At 44.5% G+C, this 22466-nt stretch overlaps 1 protein-coding gene across 1 annotated transcript in view; it reads left to right on the top strand.

The window, feature by feature from the left end:
* LOC144169004 (uncharacterized) overlaps window positions 1–1396 on the top strand; it is a 31466-nt gene extending 30070 nt beyond the window's left edge. Inside the window, exon 4 of the mRNA XM_077698005.1 lies at window positions 1077–1396. Within this exon, the coding sequence (XP_077554131.1) occupies window positions 1077–1303 (227 nt within the window). The 3' untranslated portion in view covers window positions 1304–1396. The remainder of the gene's footprint in view (window positions 1–1076) is intronic.
* The last annotated feature ends 21070 nt before the right edge of the window (window positions 1397–22466 follow it).

Here is a 22466-nt window from a genome sequence, read left to right as displayed (position 1 = left end):
ATTAATCTTTTTGCGCTGAAGTGTTGCATTGCCTTAAGAATGGTCAGGCCGGAGGAAGTAGCGAGGATTTTCTGGAATGTGCCGACACGCGATTGGTAGCCGTATATTACCTCCGTCCCCGTTTTTTTTTTTTTTTTGTGTGTTTTTTAATCGGCCTTTATTTGGCAATAAATTTCGTTGGAAGCAAGCACCGGCGGCTCACTTTGAGTTCCTGCCCCGCCTTTGCCGCGCTTTTCAGCTGTGAATGTATTTATAGCAAATATATCAACAGAGGTTTTGAGATTTAAATTACGGCCGAAACAAGTGCACAAAGAGAAAACCTTTCATACACCTCCAGCTCCTGAAAGAAATTGCGTTGTAATTTATTACCGCGTTTACCAGTACGAATCGCTACCAGGGGGGCCGTTGGAAGAGCTGCAATGCTTTTTTTGGACCTTGCTGAGTGGGCAGGTATTTTTTTCCCGTAGTATCCGTATTATCAATAACCATATAACAGGCGTATAGGATTAAGCGATGTGTAACTATTCCTTAAAATTCTGCTATTTCCTGTCATCTTATTTTATTGAATTTTTTTGCGGCTGGTTTCTTACAAAAATGTATGTATTTATCGATCTTTAGGAAGAGAGGAAGGTCTACCAGCAGGCGTAAATTGTCTCGCCTATGGGCGGACACCGGAACGCCTGCTGGTGTAGACGAGGATGGATGGGGAGGAAAGAGTGCATAGGAATAGGCGGATAGGGTCGAGGAGGGTTAACATGCCACAAGAGAGAGAGAGAGAGAGCAGCAAACGGAAAGGCCGAGAAGTTATCCAGGCTTAGAGTCCGTATTGCTACTCGATACTGGGGAAGGGGTGTACAGGGGATGAAAGAGAGGCCAGGCAAAAAAAGAGGGGAAAGGAGCAGAATCGCGAACATACTTTATACAAGAAAATTAAAAAGCAGTAACATACGGTAGCAAAAGGTATTGGTGCCTTATACAGGATATAAACATTTCCTGTATACTTTCTGCAGAGATTTAGGGCGAATTCTTCGCGAAATAATTCTGTCACTTCCTTTTTTTCACGTTGGGGCTTGCAGGTCGCCATGCGATGCACCGCGTGTCACCCGAGGACGCGCTTCTTCACCACTACCGAATCTGCGAGTTCGGTGGCTTCGACTGCGTTCGGCAGCCGTCGCTTGTGGATCGCTCGGCGCTACGCTTTAACTCGTCGCTTCTGGAGCGCGTCAACAGGGTGTGCGCCCAAGCGTTCCCACATCTCGGAGGACGGTGTCCTAGAGCACCAGGACTTGGTAACCCCTGGTAGAAAGTAACGCGCACGTGTGTCGAAGAAAGCATGTGCGACCCACGTTTGAGAGATGCTTACAAGTGCCCTAATAAAAGTTGAACGGAAAAGCAATGGCCTGGGATTATTTTGGTGCTCGCACAGCGTAGCCTGCGGAATATTTAAGCAAGCCCCAGTCGCTACATTATCAGGTAAGCTGGGTTCATCTTACGTGAACTTTACGTCAACCTTACAACTTACTTTAACAAAACAGCGCGAAGCACGGGACAAAGGGAAGATGAAGACAACACAAGCGCTGACTATCAACAGTTTATTTGAAAGCACAGAACGAAATATATAGGCGAAATGTTATCAAAGAGTACCCGCGCGCATGAGAATGAATGAATTAGGTTATTTGCTAACAGAGGAAAAGTCACAATCAATGGAAGACGCTATCTTGACAAGTATGATTTTTCTTTTTCCAGGAGAGCTACTGAAGGGGTGCTTACACACGAGGTTCCTCTTTTGTGTATCGCAAACGCTTCACAAATTTCGCGCGTGCGCTGACCCTTGTATCTTCGTAAGATACTACATTTGTCGAACTGTGGTGTACATCGGCAGGCCTTGACGTGTTGGGCAAGCATGCTGCCCGTGCCGGTCTTCAATGTGTTGGCGTGCTCCCTTAACCTGTCGTTGATGCACCGCCCGGTTTGTCCCACGTACGACTTGCCACAAGGCACCAAGGGGATCTCGTAGACCACCGCTTCCTGGCATTCGACAAAGGGCTTGGTGTGATTTACCTGGCATCCTTTCTCCGCTGCTTGATCTAGATTCACTCTCTTGCAGAGCCCGCCCAATTTGTTGGGGGCAGAAAACAGCAGCTGTACACCCGACCGTCCTACTATCTTTTTGAGTGAAAAATGCACTGGTTCGGTCCTGCGGACACACCGTTCAGACGAGTTTCACCGTGCAAGTCCAGCGTCTTTCTGCCGCCGGATTCCCAGATCACCTTCTTAGCAGCATAGCCAGCAAACTTTTGAGCGACACGAGGAAGATTGCCGCACCGGATACGCCGCAAGAAAGCCGCAATAAAATAGCAGTAATTCCATACATTCATGGTGTCAGCCACAAACTCAAAAAGATAGTAGGACGGTCGGGTGTACAGCTGCTGTTTTCTGCCCCCAACGAATTGGGCGGGCTCTGCAAGAGAGTGAATGTAGATCAAGCAGCGGAGAAAGGATGCCAGGTAAATCACACCAAGCCATTTGTCGAATGCCAGGAAGCGGTGGTCTACGAGATCCCCTTGGTGCCTTGTGGCAAGTCGTACGTGGGACAAACCGGGCGGTGCATCAACGACAGGTTAAGGGAGCACGCCAACACATTGAAGACCGGCACGGGCAGCATGCTTGCCCAACACGTCAAGGCCTGCCGATGTACACCACAGTTCGACAAATGTAGTATCTTACGAAGATACAAGGGTCAGCGCACGCGCGAAATTTGTGAAGCGTTTGCGATACACAAAAGAAGAACCTCGTGTGTAAGCACCCCTTCAGTAGCTCTCCTGGAAAAAGAAAAATCATACTTGTCAAGATAGCGTCTTCCATTGATTGTGACTTTCCCTCTGTTAGCAAATAGCCTAATTCATTCACTGATCATGCGCGCGGGTACTCTTTGATAACATTTCGCCTATATATTTCGTTCTTCGCGTTCACATAAACAGTTGATAGTCAGCGCTTGTGTTGTCTTCATCTTCCCTTTGTCCCGTGCTTCGCGCTGCTTTTGTTAAAGTTATGTACCAACTTGCCCAACTACAAAACCCTGTTACAACTTACCTTAGATGGGGAAACCGTCGCAGATATTAAGCGCCATCCTTTTTTTTTTTTTTTTGTCATGCATTTCCAAAATGGCGGATTCAAATTTAAGAGTCTGGAGGAGAATTGTGGCTACTCTGTATAACAAAGCACTGCCAATGCCCAAAAGAGGCTACTGTGTCTCTTCTCATGTTTGATATAATCGCGTCGAACATCGAGTAGTAGAAAAGCGTTCCTGAACGCTTCAGTTCAGTGAAGGCAAGTTCAGTGAACGTTCAGTGAAAAAGCCCAGTTCAGTGAAGGCAACGCACCTGCTGACCAGTCAGCAGTGATTTAAAATATAAAATGTTTTTGTCCGCGTGAAAATGCAAACTATGCTCTTCCTGCCACCTACCCATATTCCGTGCCTCTAATTAACCTCGCGTTCTTCCTTTTCGTAAACATATTCCCAGTTGTAAACATGTCGTTCCACTCGTACTATTTGCGGACACACAAGATTTTTTTCCGTCTTCTCTTCCTACGTCCTGCTTCGCAATAAAATATTGATCTTTGTCGGAGCCTTAAAAATGAACTAAAGTCATAGGTCGACTCCTTGTAAAAAGTTAAGGATGTTTCGATAATGAAAAATTCAGTGCCCTTCCACTCTGTGAAGAAAGGTTACCGGCGAAGCTGGGCGCAGTCCATGGGGTGAACGAAACAAAACAGGTTTGCTGGTAATTTGACGTGATTGCTCATAGTTCCTTGCGAATTAGGGGACTGAAACTTGGAAGCACTGCAACTTTATTATAGGGATTAAAAACGGGGACATTGTTTTCCTTCCCGCATCATAGGCATCTTACTTTCTATGTAACTGACCAACGCAAACCACTCGACCGTGGAGGACGGAAGCCAGGTTGCACATTTGAATTTCCCGCCAGCACAATGGGCACGTCATCGGGGAGGGCACGAAGCCTAGCTGTGCGTGCACGCTCCCCTCCACGCATGCATAACGTGTCAACCAGTGATGTGCACGTGCATAGAGGTGACGCCAGCCGGTGAAAATGTCGCTCCGAAATCCTTTCAAGCTAGACCAGAATTACTAGCTCAGGTCGGTGTTTCGAGCAGGCAAGTTGCTATTCATCCCGCAAGGACTCGCAGCTACTCGGCGAGGTGGACCTTGAGACGGCAGCGGCGCTGACTGCGCGTTCTACGGCAGCGGCTTTTCGTTGTTTTCGGACGCATTCGCGCTTCTGTCCGACGACACATTTTCAAGTCGCTCTTGAGCCTGCGAGCGAACGACACGCGTCTGTACATAGTGAGTGAATGTGTAACCGCTGATAGCCGCGCTAGCGCCCTTACTAGCCGATTGCGCGCTTGTGAACGAGGCATAGGCGATGGGGAGAAGGTAGAAACTTGTGAAAGAGGCGTCGACGGTGGCGAGGAGGAGCGTAGAAGCGGATCCGACTAAATCGGCTGCACCGGAATTAAAAACTGAAGGTGCGGGGCTTAGCCGTATACAGATTCGGCGTAAAAAGAGCCATTACGGAACAACGACGAAGTTTTCAAAAATACTTCAACTTTCTGCCAGAGCAGAACCTAGCCATTTGAAACTCCCGTAACCTTTCGTTACCATCGTAAATTAATACAAACAAAAACCGTGGTTAAATGAACTCACCCGTCGAAATAACTTTTATCCGGCCCCCATGATAGTAACGATAGAGTGACACAGGCACTTTACCTCAAAAATGTGGTGTAATCATTTCTTTCCACGGGAGGATTAGGGCGTGTCCCTCTGATAGTATAATAATTATTCGTATGTCCCTGTTCCTTTTGAAGAGGAAAAAAACGCCCACGCATTCTGTTCATTTGTGACATTGCACAGGAAGGCGATGACCTTCATTGCCTGTAATTATTTGCAACTCTGTGATCAAATCATGGTCAACTGCACTAGGCCACCATTTCATCACAAATCATGTCCCACATTTTTTACAAAGCAATAATTTCGGAAGCCCCCTTTCCGCCCTACTTAGCAGCCGAAAAGCGTTCTCTTTTGTTAAATTTTTTTTCCACTGCTGTCCCACTTCTTGTCAAACCTAAATTTGTGCGAAAATTACCACGCCAATATTTTGCTCAAGAAACTCCACATGAAACTCATTAAGTCGGGGACACATCTTTGAATGTATAAGCTGGATCCTAGGATACCTAATTGCACGAGTTTTGAAAAAAAAACTGAAAAATGCACCAAAAGTTTTTTTTTTTATCCGTGATGCAGTGGAATGGTATAATTAGGCAGATATCCAAGGCAGTTAAAACCATGGGTAGCTGAAATGACCATTCAGAGCTCATGCTTCTGGAGTTCGACTCAACAAACTGTAGTTGCTGGTTTTGCTTTTTATATTCCAGTTCAAATCAGCTCATAGACGCATTATGTGAGTTGTCTCTTGTGAGCCTCAATGAACAATTTTCACTAAGTTCAGATTGCGCGATGCCGACTAATGTGCATTTAAATTACCCGTCGCGCACTGTCCCCACAGTTGGCGTCATGTTACGCTTCTCTCGTGATCTACACTCCTGCCTTCACCTATTCTATCGCAAATGAACCGACATGGCCTACATAACTAGAACTTCAATTTGTATGGAAATGCGCTGAATTAAAACGGCAGCTTTTCCATATTTTAAAGAAGAAAACAAAGCAACGAAAGCAAGAAAACCGAATCTCTAGTCTCGAACAAAAGAGAGCAAATATTTGTGTCAAATCTTTACAGAAAAGACGTTAGAAATGAAGGATATTACGGGCATAATATTTCTCTCCCTCACCCCCCCCCCCCCCCCCCAAACGTCGTTCCTCATAATATCTTCAGGGGTCGATCCCAACCACCCTTATTGCGGAGGTCCAATAGTCTGTCTGTAAAGCGGCGCAAACAGCGGCACTGGCAAAACATCACCTGACAATATAAAATGGGAGAGACGCAAAAACCAAATACGTTTCCCATACGAAAACGAACAAAAACCCAACAATAAGTGTTATGCAATACGACCAAAAAAGGAGAGCAAGAATGGCGAAGTGACATGCTAGTAATGTCGGACGCTGTGATAGCCACGAAGCTGCTCCTGGTGATTCCTGCAACGGCTACGGACCCCTGGGCACGCGCTGTTGGATCCCTTCACTCGCTGCTCAGCACACTGCACCACGTATCACGTCACCGGTGAACACGGGTATAAACTCCCACGCTTCGTCCATCCAAGCCAGAGGGCACGGCGGAAGCTCAGCGAGCATGTCGCTCAAGAACCCGTTTCTGTTTCTTATTCAGGTGAGAGAATCTAGCAAAGTAGCTGGCTATCGTAGCGATGATGTTTTCCTATTGCTTCTGCCGTGCCCACAGCCACTGCTCCTTGCTTTTTGTGCGACCTATGACTGCTTTGCTGATTTGTTGTCATCTTGTGGTGATGTCGAGTCCAACCCGGGACCCGCCGTCGAGGAAATGCTGAAAACAATTATGGATCAACTTGGTGAACTTAAAGAAAACTCAGTTAAGGTTAATCAGCATTTCGATGAGACGTGCAGTAAGCTAACAGTGATAAATAACAAGCTGGATGAACTCACCCAGACCGTTACGCCCTACACTGCAAAAGTCGACGACTTGCAGGAGCAAGTAAATGGTTTAATTAGGAAAATTGATGATCTGGAGAATAGGAGTCGAAGAAACAATATCATAATTTTTGGTGTCAAGGAACCTGAGGGCGAACCTCAACAATCTCTTGAAGAGCAAGTAACAAAAAATATATTTGCAGATTTGCTCAAAATCTCAAAATTTCAGTTCCTGAAACACTGCACGATTATCTTAGCGAGTATTGCAAACGCTATACACACGTAATCCTGTGTGGGGATTTCAACCTGCCAAAAATTGACTGGAATCGCCTCAGCATTGATTCCAATTGCCGGCACTCTGAATTACTACTCGACACAGTCTTTTCGCTCAACTTAACGCAGCTAGTAAGAATGCCCACTCGACTTACACCAGGCACGAGTTCAATTCTCGACCTTATCTTTGTTTCCGAGGCTATCCTTGGGTACAATAACACCATAGAAATTCAACAGGGAATTTCTGATCACGAACTAGTATTGTTCCACAGCAACATGCTATGCACTCCTGTGCTACTCCTGTGCTACAACATGCTACTCCTGTGATACGGAAGTATCTTGATTTCAATGCTGCCCCGGACGAAAGCATTTTAGATTTACTTGAACTGGAATTCGATAAATTTCATTCCGAGTACAACAACAACGGACCGAGTGTTGATGCGCTCTGGACTCAATTTAAAAACATCGTGCAGAAGTGCATTACTTATGTTCCATTAAAAAAGAAAAAAAAATGCTAACCAAAGTCTCTGGATCACACGTGAGATTCTTCAACTCAAACGTAAAATAAGACGATTATCACGCATTTCCAACGCAGCCAGTAACTCTGCTAACGACACTGCGGACTGAGTTTCGGAAAAAAATCAAAAGCTCGAAATTTCACTTTTTTAATGTAAGGATGCATAACTTCATGAGTGTTAGTCCGAGAAAATTCTGGATGCATCTAACTTACAAAAAAGAGGGAATAAAGAAACTAAAAGTGAATAATGTTGATGTCATTGACCCGCGCTCCTTGGCAATAGCCTGCAATGATTACTTTTCCTCTGTATTTGTACGGACAGTTGACTCACCACCAGAATGTTTGGTGTCTTGCATAAATATACCTGATTTGCTTGTTACCGAGGAGGGCATTTTCTCCGCTCTGCTCCACCTCGACGCGAAAAAATCAGCTGGACCGGACGATATACCAAATGATTTCCTTGTTAGGTATGCTGAGTGGTGCTCAATATTTTTGTTTGTAATTTTTCGAGAAAGAATCCTACGAGGTGAAGTTCCAGAAGACTGGAAAAATGCTAAAGTTGTCCCCGTTCCCAAGTCCGGCGACAAATTTGATATTAAAAATTACCGGCCGATTTCTCTCTTATGCACAGCGAGTAAAGTGATGGAACACTTTCTTTTCAAACATATCAGCTCATTCTTGGAACACAATAACTTCTTCCCTCCTAATCAACACGGATTTCGGCGTGGGTTTTCAACCGTAACGCAGTTAATTAATACTACAAACGATCTCTTTAAATCGCTTGATGAAGGCGGGCAAATTGACGCAGTTTTTATAGATTTTGAAAAAGCCTTTGACCATGTCTCCCATTCTCACTTGCTGTTTAAAATACAAAAATCATTAGCTAACCCGAAAATTCTCCGGTGGCTTGATTCGTATTTGTCAGGCAGATGTCAGTACGTCGACATTGCTAATAATACGTCAAACTTAGCCCCCGTATACTCTGGTGTTCCCCAAGGTTCGGTCCTGGGTCCACTCCTATTTTTTATTTATTTGAACGATCTGTATTCTTCATCTTCAGTGGGCTGTCGCCTTTTTGCCGATGACTGCGTTGCGTACCTTCCTGTTCGCACGAGAGAGGAGCAGACTGCCCTTAGCACGTATCTAAGTGCTATCACTGACTGGTGCAATTCCTAGGAAATGAGCCTCAATGTAAAAAAGTGTGCCCAAATGACCATAACGCGTAAAAGAGACCCCCTCGAATTTCCTTACAAACTGAACAATACTGCACTGCAAACTCTACACCAGTTTAAATACCTAGGTGTAACAATAACTTCAAATATAAGCTGGAACACACATATTCGAATCATCTCATCAATTGCTATTCAACGTTTGTGGTTGCTAAGGCACCGATTAAAACATTGCACAAGCAAAACAAAACAATTGGCATACACATCTTTAGTACGACCTATATTGGAATATGCAGATGTTGTGTGGGATCCCCATACGAAAGCAGGCATACACTGTCTTGAACGCATTCAAAACAAATCTCTACGATTTATTTACAACGCGTATGGCAGGCGAGTTTCAGTTACAGAGCTACGTACCCGATCAGGACTTCCAACACTACAGGCAGGCCGGAAAGTACACCGCCTAAAATTTCTGTTCAACATTGTTAACAATAACTTAGGAATAGCCTTTAACCCCTACATGCAGTTTAATAAATCGCGTCAAACACGTAACAAACATGCCAAAACAATCGAAATGCCCCGCACAAAAACTAATGCTCCCCGTTTTTCTTTTTTTCCGCGAACAATATCGGATTGGAATGCGCTGCCACAAGCTGTCACTGAAATTGTGACCCCGGAATCATTCGTATCATCTATCAGTTCGTACTTTTAACAAACAAACAGGGCCCACAAGACGCCAACGAGCGTTATCGCCATTGGGCAAACATTGTGTACATTTCAACTTGTATGTATTTTCTTGGAAGCCCGGATTTACCTAACCAACAGTCTGTTTTCTGGTGTGTTACGCGCTTTTTTTGCTTGTTCCTGCTCCGGAAACTTTGTGATGGATGTACTTAACCAAGAGTGCTTTGTCGGCTATGTTACGCGCTATTTTGTTTTTTGTTTTTTTTTCGGACTGTTGGTTTCTACTCAGAAAACTTTGTCTCCCTTGTTCGGTTACGTGTTTCGCTGTACCACGCGAGTTCTCCGCTGCACCACAGTGCTGAATGTATCAATATGTAACCACTCCTGCCTTGGCTGCCAACAGGTCGCTGGCAGTATATTACAAATAAATAAAATAAATAAATAAATAAATAAAACACGAATGCAATTACCGAATAGGGCACTTTCACAAAAACGGGTGTCGTGGTTATCCATCTTGACACCGGAACAAAAGATTTACTTTTTCAGTCAACTTCATGTTATTCTAGTTTGTATGTGGCGATGAAGCCAATTTCTTTTCCCGTCTTGTCAAGTAGGCCTTGTCATGAATTCAAATATGAGTGACCTAGCTTACGAGGCGAGGCTATAAGAACGATGCTAGCTAAAGTGCCGTCAGCTGAAAATAACTGAAAAGAGGCGGCCTCAAAATCCACGCGGTTTATCTACCTTTACAGTAGAGGCCGCGCGTTTCAGAAATTTATTTTGTCCCTACCCCTATCTGTGGCCCTCATACCAGGAAGCCTTGCGCTTTCTTCTCAGTACAATACGAATATAAGAAAACGGGGAACGGTGTGGTTTAGTCTTATTAACAGCGAAGCAGTTTAGCAATGCGTTAATTCCGGCGTTTCACAAAACTCAGTTTAACAGTATAAAGGAAAGAATTGACGAGCACCGGCAGGATTCTAGACTGTGTCTGGTAGATCAACGGAGCTAAACCCCGTCGTTTTACCCACTTGGCTACGACGGTTTTTTTTTTGTTTATTGCCATACTTTGACACACCACAAACAAAAGACTACATTGCTAAAAACGCTAGCCAGCACTTGACTAACAGAATATAACTACTAAAATTGTTCCATGTTTATTAGCGTTTAAAACACGGGCAACCATTCCGGAGGCAAGGACTGAGCCCTCCACACTTCAATCATCATACGAACAGACCCGCAAAAGTAATCTTTGGACCGTTTGGCATCGATGCCGTGATATATTACGCGGCTGTCGAACGCCCTACGCACTCGGCTGTGACTGTGGGAAAAGAATCTCGCCACCTGCTCGACACAGAGCACGTGATATGGTACATGTTGCACCTGCGGGCGTCTACTTTAAGTATGCGCGTTCGGTTAGTTCGCTCTGCTTCTTCGATTTGCTTCTTCTTTGCCATTATAACCACAAATATGGAGTAAACGTCGTTGCGGCATCGAAGAAGGAGCAAATCGTCTGCAATCGTGGACTAAAGCCGTCGTGATTGTCGCGAACGTTGCGTACAGCTTCGCTATCTTCAAGACTTACGCGGTAGTGTCAGCTTTTTTCATTTTTGCAACGCATGCACATAGTAGTGAGCGAGATTCTTCAGGCTGTGGTTGTATGTTGAACCGCGTTCTTTTGGTGAAATCATAACATCATATCGTGTAAAGAAGAGGAAGGTAGACGGAGGGCTGATGAATTATTTCGGCGCGATGGCTAACGACATCAAACACAACACGAATCATTCTGCTCCCATAACAAATAAAAATATTTTTTTTTCATTTTTCCCTCACTAGGTTACAATCTTAAAAACTAAACTTGCTAATTTAGAAGTAAGAGTTACATAAAATAAACAAACGCTGAACATTTACCTACGGTGCAGACAATCTATTGACTCGAAGCTGTTCAGCGTTGACTTATTCTTGAAACATTTATGTACTAGAGAGATGGCGCCGCCTGTCACCGTAGTTTGCTAAACATCAATGCATCGATGCTAGGCGTCGATGCTAGTTTGCTTCCTTCCTTGCCTTCGTAAATCGCCCTGTTTTAAGAGCGAATGCTCTTTATAAGCGACCCCAAACCATCCACCGCCGGCGGCGGCGGCGGCGGCGGCGTCGGCGGCGTCCGCAGTGCTCCTCTACATTTAAAAAAGAAACAGCATCCGGCGCCAGGTTTCGATCCGAGGACTTTGCGGCCGCAGCGCGACGCGCTACCGACTAAGCCACGGAAGCCACGCTGATATCAGTGTGAGTAACGCGCCTTATATCTTTAACGCATTCAAACTACGTCGTCAGCGGCGTGCGTTGGCGACTCAGCGGCGTTATAGCGGCTTGATAACTGCGTGGTGTACACGTGATACTACAAACCCGATGGAAGAGATAGAAGAGAAGGCGGCGAGGCGGTGGGCTGCGGGGGCCGAGCGCAAGCGCCGCAAGCGGGCCGACAACCGTGCATTCGCACTTTCACATTCTCCCCCTCGGGGAAATGCGGGGGAATTTTTTAATGATTATCTCGCTGAACGATATGATCTTAACGCCGCGTATTTTTTTAGAAAGAACGAGCTTGCTATAGAAACTTCCGGGCATTACAGTGCTTGCAAAAGGTCCGTTAGAGATTGACAAGCGCTCACGGCATGGTAATGAGGCACGCATAAAACGAGATAGATAAAGGCGAGTCTTTGTCTCGAGCCCTGGCCAGAGGTCTGCCAAGCAGATACTTCCTAAAGTCAATCACAGCTCATGCGAAAGGCGCTTAAGTCCACCCGTGTACCCAGACCAGGCTCCTCTGAATGGCCATGACCGCCTCCAGGAATCAAGGGCTCGTGACCGATGGCTAACGGCTAAATATGGTCGTGTAAAAGTTGATTAATATTAATTACGCAATGCGTGAGCCGCCCAAAAAGTTATTTCAGGCTACAGCTGTACGTAGCGGCTCTCTAGAGCACCCTTTCCATCGTTACTGGGTGTATATCTGCTTGAACTGGACAATCAGTTTCAACTCTATTTTGTCACATGTTCAAATGAGTATGGAATATAAGAACGGTCACCTCAATATAAATAGAACTGACAAAATTATTCACAAGCCTCCTGTGCTTTATCCGTATGCAAGGCGGCCGGATAATCGTGCATGAAAAATATTACCGAACGACTGCAGCAAGACCAGTGACAAGGGGATAGTAAGATAATAGCGCTGTATACTAATTCGGCTTCCATGCCAACACGACGTAAAAAACTTTGGTCTGACCTCCGGAGACCACCCCATGCGACAGCGTTGATTGGTTGTGGGGTTTAACGCACCGCAGCAAGCCACACCTGGGCTATGAAGCGCGCTGTAGTGGAGGGCTCCTAATCAATTTTGTCCACCCGGGGACCTTTGACACGCGCTGAAATGCCGACACACCGGAGTTCTCGGTTTTTTCCCCCATCAGAAAAGCAGCCACCGCGGCCAAGATCGAACCACACAACGCCATTACATGCTACAACGTACCGGACAGTAGTGACGTCCACCTAACATTGTACCTCAACAGATCGCAGCTGGGAAAAGCAAATAAACCGAAGGATACCTCAGAACCTCTTATTATTTTGAATGCGAAACCACGAAGGGACTCGTAATGACTTGGCGTCGAACGGATTTGCCGGTGTTGTGAACGCTCGTCGAAGCAGAAGCTGTCGCAGCAACGACAGTGGGTGTAGCGGTGTACCCCGCAAAGAGCCGTGATCCACCCTATCTCACTGCGCCGTCAGCATTTCGGTTGGCCCCTTAGCAACAAAACCGTAGTTGCTATATAGAGCCACATGAAGTCAGACCTACGCACACCAACGTTCGCAGCAACAGTAATTTTATTTATTTATTTATTTATTTATTTATTTATTTATTTATTTATTTATTTATTTATTTATTTAACCTCTAGAGCCAATAAGGCATTACAACGCATTACACAAATACATGAATTTAATTCGTCACATTTGGACTACTAAGCAAAATAAAACATCAATAAATATAACAGCAAGAGAATAGAATAGCGAGTCAATTGTACACGCAATATATTCGACAAAAAATACAAGTGTAGCAGACACTTATGGAGCAGAGTGCCAGATGTACAACTAACAATATTACTCCGTAGCTTATTCCATTCACAAATGGAGCGATCGTTTCGCTGCCACCGACGACGCAGGCGCGTGCCGTCGCCGGCTTTTTTACGCGATGGTCCAGTGTTAATGCTGTACGTCGTGTCGAGTTAACAGTGCGCTCATAATTCGCATTTAGTTAGAGAAGAAGACAAGCTTTACGCACGCGAACATGACGTCGACCAAACGTTAAGAATCGCAGCGAAAACAGGCGCTTCTGGTGTACAGCCAGGTCTTTTCCTGATCTGAAGCAAAGGGTTAAAAAGACTTAAGGCAAGCGTGCAGTCCAAAATTCGTAGCTATGTTGCGCAGTTCATTGTCTTGGTTTACCAGTGAGGAGGTGATTTAAAAGGCAGAGAAGGTCGGAATCGGGCAGCACAGAGAGATAACGGACCCAAGTAGAGCCCGGCGTACCCGTCGTAGGGCGTCCCGCAGAGGCTTCGAAAGCCAAGTGGTTCATATAGTCCTAAGCTTTCGAAACTCATGAAACGCTGGCGCTTGTCATACATCTCCCCGTTATTTGGGGCAAAGAAAGCTGCAGGTACTTTTGAGGCAAAATATAAGTAATTAACTGGCAGTGCCCGCGTTCATTTAGTTGGGAACGCTCGTTGGGTTGGTTTTTACGATAGTAAGCGACAAAAAGTGGCAGTGTAACTCTGTCACGTGCGGGAGGAAAAACAAGCACAAAAAGAACAGAACTCCCGCTGGCGCAGTTTCAGGCAGGGGGCAGGCGAGCACTGCGGAGCCGGGAAATTTGAATTGCATCGGGTGGTAGCATAACGGCACTACACCCCATTATGGCGAATCACTTTCTCTGCACTTCCGACAGCTTTCACATTGAGTGGAACGGCTTTAATTTTACCTGCCTGAGCCACGGCACAAGTTCGGGCCGACCTATTTACGTGTGTGTTGACGAGTATTCTACGATCAGCTAAAGTGCTCACGTCACGTGGGGACGCGTGCTGCAGGGTGAAGTCTGAGGTAGCATCATTATCCCCGCATCAGAGCACATCATCACCGTTGTCCGCGCGCCACGATCATCTCACAACGCACATGGTCGGGACATGGACGTCTGCGCAATGAAAGAGGACGCTACACCAGAACAACCCAAGCGACCATCTGTCAGCCGCTCTTCCATTCGCAGACTATAGTTCCATCACGAAGATCTTATAGTTATACGTATATTTGGACACACCGTCAAGTGGGTTCTCGCAGTCCCAACAGCATCTACTTCATATTTAGAAATTTCTTGTGCCGCTCAGGTAACAGCCATTTGGCTGCGGCACCACACACCGCATAACGACCTACGTATGTGCGCGAGCCCTACATATGTAGTTGGTAATACTGATAAAAACTTAAAATAATAATAACAATGGTAATATTATTATACAACAGCAATATTCGCAATAGTGATAAAAATTCGTCTTTCAGAAGACAATATCTGAAAGTTAACCACGAACATATTTATATATCAAATTCACGCACTTGTTCCACAGTTAGCGAGTATGCAGTCTCCAACACCAACCACTGCTCGTTATATGTGACTTGAGTATTAATCTCGCGCGTGGGGTAAACGCTCGGATTGTAAATTTTGTAGCCATAGAACTTAGCATTTTCTGACAGCTGTTAGCGTCGTTCAAGGGGTGGTATACTTATCTCATTTATTCCTGTCGTAGATTCTCCACCACCGATACATGAGACGTAGCAGGAGGGGGCACTGAAACAGTAGATCAAACGTAAATGCATTAAACTGAAGTACAAAGCAAGGTCAATCACTTCTATCGCAAACTGCTCATTCGGTAGCTCCCGCAGTAAACCATAAGCCTACATGCAATACCTACAACAGCGGGAAAAACAAAAAAAGCCCATAAGATTTTTAAATGGTCTTTAATGGAACAATAATAATTCGGTAAGATCTGCCCATGAAAGTGACCGAAGTAAATCAGTGCTTGAGTACGGATTTGCTTGTGTACAATCTTGTGCGACAAAATGATACAGTCAAGCGTGCGTAGATGTGTAAGGAATGTTATTGATAATGCGTGTGCGTGAGCGGAAGTAGAAAATTTCTGGTATCATCGAAGCCAAATGAACCGTACTGCTTTCTTCTGTGTGGCCTCGAGCCCACGCTTTGGTCATGATGGCCTTGAGGGTTCTGTGCTTCAAACGTAATATGCAGGCATTTGCACGCCTTTTGAAGATCGTAAAAGACTCGTATGCGCCCTTAAAAGGGGGAATGTAAAGTGCACCAATAGAACATGCCAGTGTGGTCCACGGGATTACTTTTCAACAAGGCCGAAAAACAAACTTTTTCTACGCACGGAACTCTTCCAGTTCCCTTCGTTTTATTTCTCCAGCCTGTGACCTTTCCCAGGGCCCTTCTCTTCCCCCATTTCGTTCTTAAGCTCCTCTATATACGTACTTTCTTTCGCCCCTCCACACTTCAAGTAATACGCAACATTTTTCAAGGAACCACGCAAAGTCATCGCCATCCACATCTTTCGTCTTTTTTGATGACCTCGTAGAATACCCTGCCGCTGCGTCGTTCTTTTCCCTATCTGCCCACGCTTTCGCTTCGCAGTCGCATTTCTATTCAGATCTCGAGAGTTGGCCAGTCGTGCCTGACAGCATAAATTTGGTCGAATGCGAGGGCATGACAAGTTTCACAAAGGCCTGACAACATTCACCCGTGAAGGAAAACGAGCCCAACTACTGCAGGCGCGCCCTAGAAAGTTGGAGATATGTATGAGACCGCAAGAATGGAATGCCTGATATATTCGCCATCCTAAAGAGATTCCTTGAAACGTGAAGAAAGTGACTTTCTTTTTTGTTCTCTATACTCGTAGCTTCAACCCCTTTTCGTGCGTTTCATGTCGAGGAAGCAGTCGTAAAGGAGGTTGTGAAAGGCGTTTTTTCGGATAGGCAGGGATATGTATATGCCCCAAGAGTGGCCGAGTGAAATATTGTCCTCCCATTTCTTACAACTCGCTATGGCTGCTGCGTAAGCAGCGGGACACTAAAGGGGCGTTTGAAACTAAAAACAATAAGTCTGTTGTTGAGCGTGTTGTAAAAGAGAATGTATAAGCAAATGGTACCACCAGCCGAAAAGTTCAAGAATCCTGGCAGTGTTTCTTTTACTTGCCTTGAAAGACGCCGTACAGTTGGAAATCTTGCTAGAACGAAGGAACAATTACTTTGGGGATCTCTCACTATGGTGTTTTTGCACATTCCTGCGTCGATTAGTTCTGTAGACCATGAGTGAATAAATATTTAGTTGTTTAAACAGAACACACCAAATCTGCCCCAAAATATGATGCGTAAGTTGATTTCCTTGATCGCATAAAACCAAAACGTCACATTGCTGCGCCAAGATTTTATTATTTCTGGTAGTGGTAGCTAGAAACAAACTAAAGGAATTAGAACGTCAACACTCTTTTCTCAGCTTAATTTGCATATCTTCTGCCCCAACAAGATAGCATTATTATCATCATCATCACCACCATCGTGGTGGTTGTGATTTTCGGCCTATTTGTGCACTTTGCCGGACGAAGGCCTCATCTTTATTCCTCTAGAAATTTCTGCTTTGGATTCCGTACAAAAATGTTCTGAGTTAATCCGTCACTTCTCCTCTACCTTTCGCCGCGTCCCTGAGTAGAAATTCCACCAGTCTGGTGGCATCACAGTAGTGTTTTTTTTCCGCATCACAAATCCAGCACAAGTCCACTGCTTCTCCTTAATAAGTGGGGCCACAATGTCTCCCACTCATCTTTGTTCCCTGATATAGGACGCTCGTTCCCTATCCCACAACCTTACTCCTGCCATCCTTCGTTCCATTGCTCGTTGGATGGCACTTTGCTTTTCCTACGAGGTGCTTACTCGGGCCAGCAAAGTTTGTTCCCCATAAATCTTCATGGAGATTACGCTTAGCTTGTATACGTTTATTTTCAGTGACAGAAGAAGCATATAGTTCCTCATTTAAGCGTGCTTGCTAAATGCCCACCGCAGGTGTTATTTTTCACGCCAAATCACTCTCTCGAGGCTAGGATGAGCTGTAAAAACTTGTCCGATATAGTAACACTTACCCACCCCATCGATCATTTCATTACCTAGGGCAATTGCCGTCATCATCAACAGCCTATTCGAGCCCTCTGCAGGATGAAGGCCTCTCCGATTGACCTCCAAACGCTCCTGTCCTACACTTCCCTTGTCCATTCTTTGTTTTCGAATTTTCCCATTTCGCCTCTACATCAAGTTAATGGCATTCCCGTTCTTCCACTTCCGTCTCTCGGTAGCCTCTCTTTGCAATCTCTTGGCCTGCTGCCTTCTCTGGCCACGAATACGACACAAATTAGTGAAAAAAGTAGCGCGTACATCTAATCAAGGAGGGCGCTGCTCGGGAGCTGGCCGCAGCGCCAATGAATAGTTTTCTTTCACCTCGAGTTCCGCTTTTTGGCTTTCGTATCTTAACATCTATATTACCCTGGTGGTCACAAAGGTAACGCGGTGACTTTGGGCTTGACTGCTTAATATTTCTTTATTTCATTTATTTCTTCCTATTCTTTTTTAATGCTATTACCAAGCCTTATGCGTGAAGCACCTAAAGTAGTATTTGCAGTTGCTTTCCTTATTCGAAATCAAGGTAATATTTGCCAATCTTAAATGGCTCGCACTTTTCTCCTTCGCTCTATTCCTGTCTTCTCCCACTCAAGTCTCCCTCATTCTTTCGGTTAGCAGGGAGTAAACGATTTTGGAGAGGAATGCCTCCTTGTCTTACGCCCATCCTTACAGGGAGCATTTCACTTCTCGTATGTAAGACTATCCTGCCCTTCCATTCCTGGTATATGTTTTCCAAAACTCTTATGCAGACATCCCCTACTTTCTGGTATTTCACTTGTATCGACAATATAGAACGTTTTTCTAGATGCATAAATACCACCTGAAGAGGTTTATGACTCGCGACGGATTTATTCTTTACCAGGTAAAGTTTACCTCAATCATCAATCAGGGCATCAATCAGGTAAAGTTTACCTGATTGATGCCCTGAATGTTATCAATCATTGAGCAGCCTTCTTTACATCCAACTTGTTCCCTGTAATACCTAGGATGTCGCTTATGCGGTTAGCTACTACATGTTCAAACAACTTGTACACAACAGAAAGTAGGCTGATGCGTCTGTAATTCCTAAACTCTTCGGCATTACCCGCATGGTGGCTCAAAAATCATCTCATCAATTTTCCATGCTACGAAGTTTTTTTATATGCTGGAAAGTTCATAAGACAATATCATGTGTTCGGTTCTGGGTTGCTTCGGGAGATTTTGGCCGATTACTACAGCACCACTTCCAGAAATTTTTCTGGGTACGGAGTGTTTTTTGTATCAGGAAAGCTGCCCTAGTGTGGTTGTACCTATCTATTATAAGTTTTTCGGTATTTGGGATCACGTTTCCTACCGAACAGGGTAGCACCCTAAGTGTTCCTCGGGGTGGGGGGGTTCGTCTTTTTGTAATACCTGTAATAATAATATGAAAACGTTGCTACGAGCAATACCGCAAACACAGCAAGACATAACAAGCATAAAATTCTAACAAAAGCTGCTTATCCTCGACTTTCTAGATTGTGATGGTCGATTACAGTCTTCAATTAAACACTCAACTATTTTTCATCCTCGTGGACCATTATCTGCGTAAATATTTTGCGCCATGGAAAACACTTCCTGAAGGTGCTCACACACTACCTAGGACAGAAAGGGGTACGCAGACACACACACACCTTTAAATATGGGTGCGCGGTGGCCCATATTTGTACTCCAATAAAGTGATACATTCAACCCGCACTACAGCCGCACCTTGACCACGAATGAAGTAAACTAGCCAATGAACATAATATTCGGGGAGAGCGCTCATACCCTTGCGTTACACTACGCGCATGTCTGCACTCCTTCATTTCGCAGCCAGCAGAGGAAAATCAAGCAGAAACGAGAGTCGGTGGGCAAGTCAAAAAATTAATCTTTCTGGCGCTTATTTTGGAATTAGCCATACGGACCTCTGTATTTACAAGCCAAAATGTACAAACTTTTTAATCGTAACAAGGAGTTCTAAAATAGCTGTAATTGATTTATTTGATAGGTCACGGCGTTAGTGTAACCAACTAACCACCTGTTGCAAATCCTTCCAAAACCCTCCACGAAGGGAAGCTTTTCAGCGCATTACCAATCTTTCCTCGGTCCAGAGAATGCGTAAATAGTGTTGCGACAAAAAAAAAAAAATCGGCGAATCGCTTTGCAGCAATATTCACTTCATTTATGAATGATTAGGATCCAAAATTTTAATATTGGCATTAAGGGTATACATGCTTTAAAACCCTTCAAAGACATGTTATTCTTTGATACGAGCCAGTTTATTTAGAAAATATAAAACTAACTTGTTATTATTCTACTTTATTCGTGACAGAATTTATACCTCATCGCTACTACCAAAAATGAACTGTTCAGTGGGCTCTAGAATGATTGGTTGTTGTATAATGATCAAGCAACAACGATTCATCGCATAAAAATAATTTTATCCACTAATGCCGACCATGCTACTTCGAAATGAGAAGCTACAGGGGCGGAATTGAACACTTCCCGTGCGAGGTGAGGTCAGGAAGGACGTTATTTACCTACGTTATTTACATCACAGCTTTTACAATTATACGCGAGGCCTTAACAAGTTAACAACCGAACACCCATTGCGTATTCTCCTAACACTGTACAAAAAACTAAAGATATTTACTCGGTCGCCACACCTTTCGCTTCATAGAATCGACGTAAGGCTACGAATAAACGCGATGGAACCTACAGGAATGAGGCGTAAGCCCCTCCTGCCACCCTTATATCATGTCTACAACACATTTTCTTTGGAGGGCTAGGTTGTGAAAACTTATGGGTGTAGTATTAGAAGCTTGTACAGCTAAATACTAAAAAAAAATCTCAGGGCACCAAATTTTTTATATGGGATTTGGAGGCGGGAGCCCGGTGAACTATTGCGACTAGAACCTGTTTAGCGCACAGCATTTTGCCGCCGCTACTGCAGTTTGTTGGGGGCGATGGCGACGGCGACGGCGACGGCGACGACGACGGGCACGGGCACGGCGACGGCGTCGTAACCGATCGAGCGAGGCCAGAAAGAAAACTGCGGAGAGTGCGGCGAAAGGGTTCGGGGAGGGAACTATGCTGTGCGCACACGCGGTGCTGGTCTGTGCGGTGCTTGGTGAAAGGGAGAGGGGGAGGTTTGAGCGTGACCATGATCGTCATTTCATTATTGTTGGGCATAATTTCATCCGGTGCCGTATGAACAATACCTGAGAGAGGCCGCTCGAACGTGAAGGGCCAGCGGTCAGAGTTGCTTTAGTCGGTCGGTTTCAACCTGTGTGTTGATTTTTTATAGTGTAGATGTTTTTTACGTAGATGATTAGGCTCCGCGTTATTTCCTGTGCTTTTCTCTTATGCGTATTTCTAGACACAGCAACGTATTTGTGCGTCGCATCCACATATTTGGTCATCTTTGCTTATTTCCTTTAAATACTACCATGATTGTGTTTGGTATACTTTGTAATTCTTGTGCGTAGATTTTAGGTGTGACTGCGCTGCCGACTTTCATTTATTTTTTTTTTCTTGTTATCGTCTTCCGACTTAAGCTTGTATTGCGAACATCGTAGCCATTGCTTGTTCTGTTGTGTTTTGCTACTCGCAAATTTGTGGTGTATGATCCCCAAAGCTTCACTTTTGTAACCCCCTTACTCAATTCCCTCCAAAGGGCCTGTAAGGTATTTTAAATAAACTGAAATATTGAATAACCATTCATTAAATACCTATGTGTGTTCCTTTCGACACAGTTTCTTATGCAAGAAATTTAATGGTGTTCCTGCATGTGAGTAACTTTCCATTTGCACATCTGAAGCGCAGTTACCTTACTGCGCATTTGTAAGACCGAAGCGGAAAGTGCCACATGCACCCATAATAGGTGAGCACTAAAATTGCAGTTAGACATGTCTGGAGTTTGTCCGGTGCTCCCTAAAAAAATTTGTCTAGGAACTTTTCTTTGGATTCTTTTTATCTCGAGTAAATCTGCAGCAGGCGTTGTTCCTTTTCGTATAATATACGTAGTTCGGTGTGAGTTTTAAATTTCTCACTTTATTTCGCCTCAGGATTATCCGACACCGTATTTTATTTTTTTTTTAAATGGAATGTAACGCTAAATGTAACGGCACGTTCCAATGTTCGAAGTGGAACTGGAACGCGTTCCTTTCGCAATAAAATAACTTGTAACGGTAACTCGTTTCAAAATTGTGAAGGAACGAGGAACGAGCTTTCGTTCCTGTTTTAGAGGAACGTGTACAACACTGTATTATAGGTAGGGCTTGCTGCAGTCGGCATTTTTTTATAGGACAGCTAGTTTTTATGCAAGCATTCGCATGCCCACTGCGAGTGAAGAGAACCTGCCGTGTTTGGGGATTGAGCTTAGCCCCACCTCTGGGAGTGCGTCGTCCCTACACAGCAATTTTTTGGCACGCTGCCTCCCATTGTCGCAGGCTGTGATTGGAAAGTCGCTATCTATAAAACCGGTCGTGATTCGAACGCAGTGCCACAAGAACGCCAAGGATGATGTGTTATTATATAAGCGGAAAATAAGACAGGCTGTTTTATATGTAAGGAAAAAGGTAGTTAGACGTATTTTCTTTTTTTCCAGAAGGGTTGTGCCTACTACTCTCCAGACAAAGCTGGCAGTTAACAACAATATTAATATTTTGGGGGAAACTCATCAGAGAGTTTTATTTTATCAATTTTACCATTATTTAAAATAATAAGTTGTTTGAACAGCTTGAAAATGTTTTTTGAGCGTGCCTATGAAAATGACGCCTACGTGGTGAACCGGTGCACCGATCTTCAGCTACAGTTGTACAAAACTTGTTGCTGAGAGAGTTGGTTCATACTTTAAGAAAAAAGAAAACGTGGCGTTAAACAGTTGTGGACGAAGACAAGA

Source organism: Haemaphysalis longicornis, unplaced genomic scaffold (genome assembly GCF_048455015.1).
Source record: "Haemaphysalis longicornis isolate Haplotype H1 unplaced genomic scaffold, Haemaphysalis longicornis Haplotype H1 scaffold_2, whole genome shotgun sequence".
In the NCBI taxonomy this organism is placed as follows: domain Eukaryota; kingdom Metazoa; phylum Arthropoda; class Arachnida; order Ixodida; family Ixodidae; genus Haemaphysalis; species Haemaphysalis longicornis.
The sequence above is the reverse complement of the archived record's forward strand: the minus strand, read 5'-3'. Positions and strand labels throughout refer to the sequence as shown.